The sequence below is a fragment of the Austrofundulus limnaeus genome, unplaced genomic scaffold (assembly GCF_001266775.1).
Source record: "Austrofundulus limnaeus strain Quisiro unplaced genomic scaffold, Austrofundulus_limnaeus-1.0 Scaffold26, whole genome shotgun sequence".
In the NCBI taxonomy this organism is placed as follows: Eukaryota; Metazoa; Chordata; class Actinopteri; order Cyprinodontiformes; family Rivulidae; genus Austrofundulus; species Austrofundulus limnaeus.
The window spans coordinates 555,584-558,932 of NW_013952428.1; the positions used below are offsets into that span (position 1 = coordinate 555,584).

At 35.1% G+C, this 3,349-nt stretch overlaps 1 protein-coding gene across 1 annotated transcript in view; it reads right to left on the bottom strand.

Moving 5' to 3' along the window:
• dmgdh (dimethylglycine dehydrogenase) overlaps positions 1–3,349 on the bottom strand; it is a gene marked incomplete at its 3' end in the record, with an annotated part of 47,996 nt that overhangs the window by 5,296 nt on the left and 39,351 nt on the right. Inside the window, 2 exon segments of the mRNA XM_014004686.1 lie at positions 365–518; positions 601–770. Of these exon segments, the coding sequence (XP_013860140.1) occupies positions 365–518; positions 601–770 (324 nt within the window).

Here is a 3,349-nt window from a genome sequence, read left to right on the forward strand (position 1 = left end):
TTATTTTACAGTTAAAATATATGTTTATCATATAAAGTCTAATGTTACAACTAGTCGGGGATCCCTTTAAAAAAAATCTGTTCAGTGTTTCATACATAGACTATATTAGTAAAAATATCATTCTACCTTCACCTTAATTTTAAAAGGGAGGGTATTGTGTATTTTCCTTCAGAACATTTTCAAACACTGCTTTGGGGAAGGTTTTGATCAGGGAATAATATTATAACACGATATAAAGCTCTAAAAGTTTTTTTTTCACATAATACTTGCCCCCAACCACGCACAGCCCTTTAAGTGTTCAAACCAAAGTTGATTTTTGTTGTTCAGATTACGGCAAAATCTCAGGCAGAAAGAAGAGCCATACTTGTATCCGATGTCGTCTCCAGGTTTGTAGAACCAGTGAGGTTGTTCCCAGCCAGCATGGAAACCCATGGAGCATTTGTCCTTCAGCAGCTCGTACACACCACTTGTCCTGGAGGTTGGTCGACCAGCAAAACGCTCCTCTTTTGGGTAACCAACTGAAGAGACCGTGATGAGATTTAGTGATAGGTCCATCATGATGCTTTTCTCCACTAAGCAGTACTAACAGCCTCTTCTTACCCACGTTGTTGAAGCCATATGATTCTCTAGCTTTGGAACACATGAAAGGGACATCAGCCCATTTGCCATATCGGTTAGGGTCACATTCAATCAGGTCGTAAGGAGGTTCTCCATTCCTAATCCAGTCGCTGAGGAACTTACCGATCCCTCCAGCATGGATCACGCCATACCTGATCACATAATAACCAATCATGAATCAGTATGAATCACAATAATTCAGGATCCATATCTCAAACATTAGGATCTCTGGGGCATGAATGAAGCATGCGTTATGTTGCCAAGTGTTCATAAGTACATTATCTCCAACAGATATTACAGGTTCTTGTTAAAAACATATTACCTAAGGAATAGGCACAACTTCAGAACCAATCATGTTTTATAGCCCCTAAAATGGGGTGCCGTTTGTAAAGTTACACAGTCAAAAATGACCACCAGTATTTTTGTTTTATTTATCCTTTTATATGAAAAAAAGAACAGATATATATTTCAAAGTCAGTTTTTCACCATATGATTTATACATTTATAAATGTCATAGTTTATAAACTAAATATTTAACTTACAAATTAAATATTTAGTTAACAAGCTAAATATTTAACTTACAAATTAAATATTGAGTTTATAAACTAAATATTTAACTTACAAATTAAATATTTAGTTAACAAGCTAAATATTTAACTTGTGACTTAAATATTTAGTTTTGAGCTTTGAGCTAGCAAGTTAAATATTTAGGTAGCTAGCTAAATATTTAACTTAAATATTTAGGTAGCTACTTAAATATTTAACCAGCAAGTTAAATATTTAGGTAGCTAGCTAAATATTTAAGTTGCTAGCTAAATATTTAGCTCAAAACTAAATATTTAAGTCACAATTAAATATTCAGTTCAAAAACTATGACATTTATAAATGTATGAATCGGTGAAAAACTGAATTTGAAAAATAAATCTGTTCTTTTTTCTTTTAAAAGGCAAAATAAAACAAAAATATTGGTGGTAATTTTTGACGGTGTAACTTTACAAACGGCACCCCGTACCCTAAAGCACATGTCAAACTCAAGCCGAGCACCAACAGCAAAGGCTGTGTTCCATTCCAAAATACCTAAATGTGAACTTCAACATTTGACTTTAACATTTAAGGTTTAACATTTACATTTAGATTTAGGATTTAATATATATAATATATTTTTTTAACATTTAAATCTAACATTTAGTAAAAATTAGCTAAATGTAAGAACAGAGAGCTGAATAACAATAAAATGTTAGTGGAAAAATTTAACCCTCAATAATAGAGATAAAAAGTGAAAAATATGTTAGTGAATATTTCTTTTGCTTTTCATTTTACATACTGGCGCCCCATAGGTGGCCACCATGTGGCCCTTGGTAAAAATTGGTTTGACACCCCTAAAACCTGCATTAATATAAACTATTCTTTTATAAGAGTTGTAACTGGACTCATAAGTTGTAAAGAAACTGTCACTGTTTATCACCACAAAAGAAATAAATTGTGGTGATTCTTGATCAAGTTATGCATTTATACAAACTATTCTTCCTCTCACATTGAGCTAATTCATATCGTTCACTCTCTCCTCCACTAACAGGACCCTTGGGAGTGATTTTAAACAGAACATTGAAGTTTGAGAAAAGTGTTTTAATCAGTTACATGTCAAAATCCCAAAATTTAAATTCCTCCAAAAGACCTTGAAACTACATCACCACTAGATTGATCACAAGTAATTTTCTACATGTTGACCTTGAACTGTTAATGCACTTTTATGTTTGTTTGGACACTGATTTTTTGGTTTTGGTGTTGTTTGAGGTTCTGACCGGTCGGTCTCTGAGTTTTGGCTTGGTTTCCTGTGTCTCTCAGTAGTCTGTCCTCTAGTTTAGTTCTGACCTACCACCCTCACCTGCACCCCATCCTAGTTTTCTCTGCACAAGGTGGTGGGTATTTTGGGGTAACGGTCTCTATATTCTCCTGTGATTTTAATATTTTTTTGTTCCTCAGTTTGGCATTATACTCTTTATGTGTCAGTCCTGGTGCTGTATGCCTGTGTCTGTTCACCACGGGTTCTGTTCTGAGTTTTGCTGCCTGGACAGCATTTTGATTTCATAATTATATGTTCATTTTAAAAAAAAAAAAATACATGTCTGTGGGAAGGTTTTGTCTGAACTTAGGGTTGAAAATCTTAGAACTTATTGAATAAGGTAATGAATGTTTAATTTTCATTTCACTCTACAACAGTACATTTGATTGTGACTCCCAAGTGATCCCTGATGTCAAGATGAGATTTATGTCCAAGTTTCTTGACTGTTACAACTCTAAAAATGTCTGAGATCTTCCACCTCTGAGGGCTAAATTTAAGCATTGAGGGACTGGGGTTTGTGAAGTGGAAGTCCCCAGACTCTGAAACAACTTGGCCTTTGATTTTTATACTGCAGTCTTGTTTTCAGTCCTGGTCCTCCACATTAAATCAGGTGTGTTGGAGCAGAGAAACAAATAAAACAGGCAGGATAGAGGCCCTCAAGGACCAGGGGTCAGATTTATAAAGGAGAGCATGGAAACCATACTAAAAGTGAACGTACGGCCAAAAGGCAGAAATGGCATACGCCAAAAAAAAATTCAGATTTATAAAACCGTGCGTACGCATGTTTCTGCTCATCTTTCCTTTATAAATCACAGCCGCACGTCAGAGTTTGCGCACAAGGTACCGCCTCAGATTCTACCCTCTACATGCCCACATTCAACCATAAAC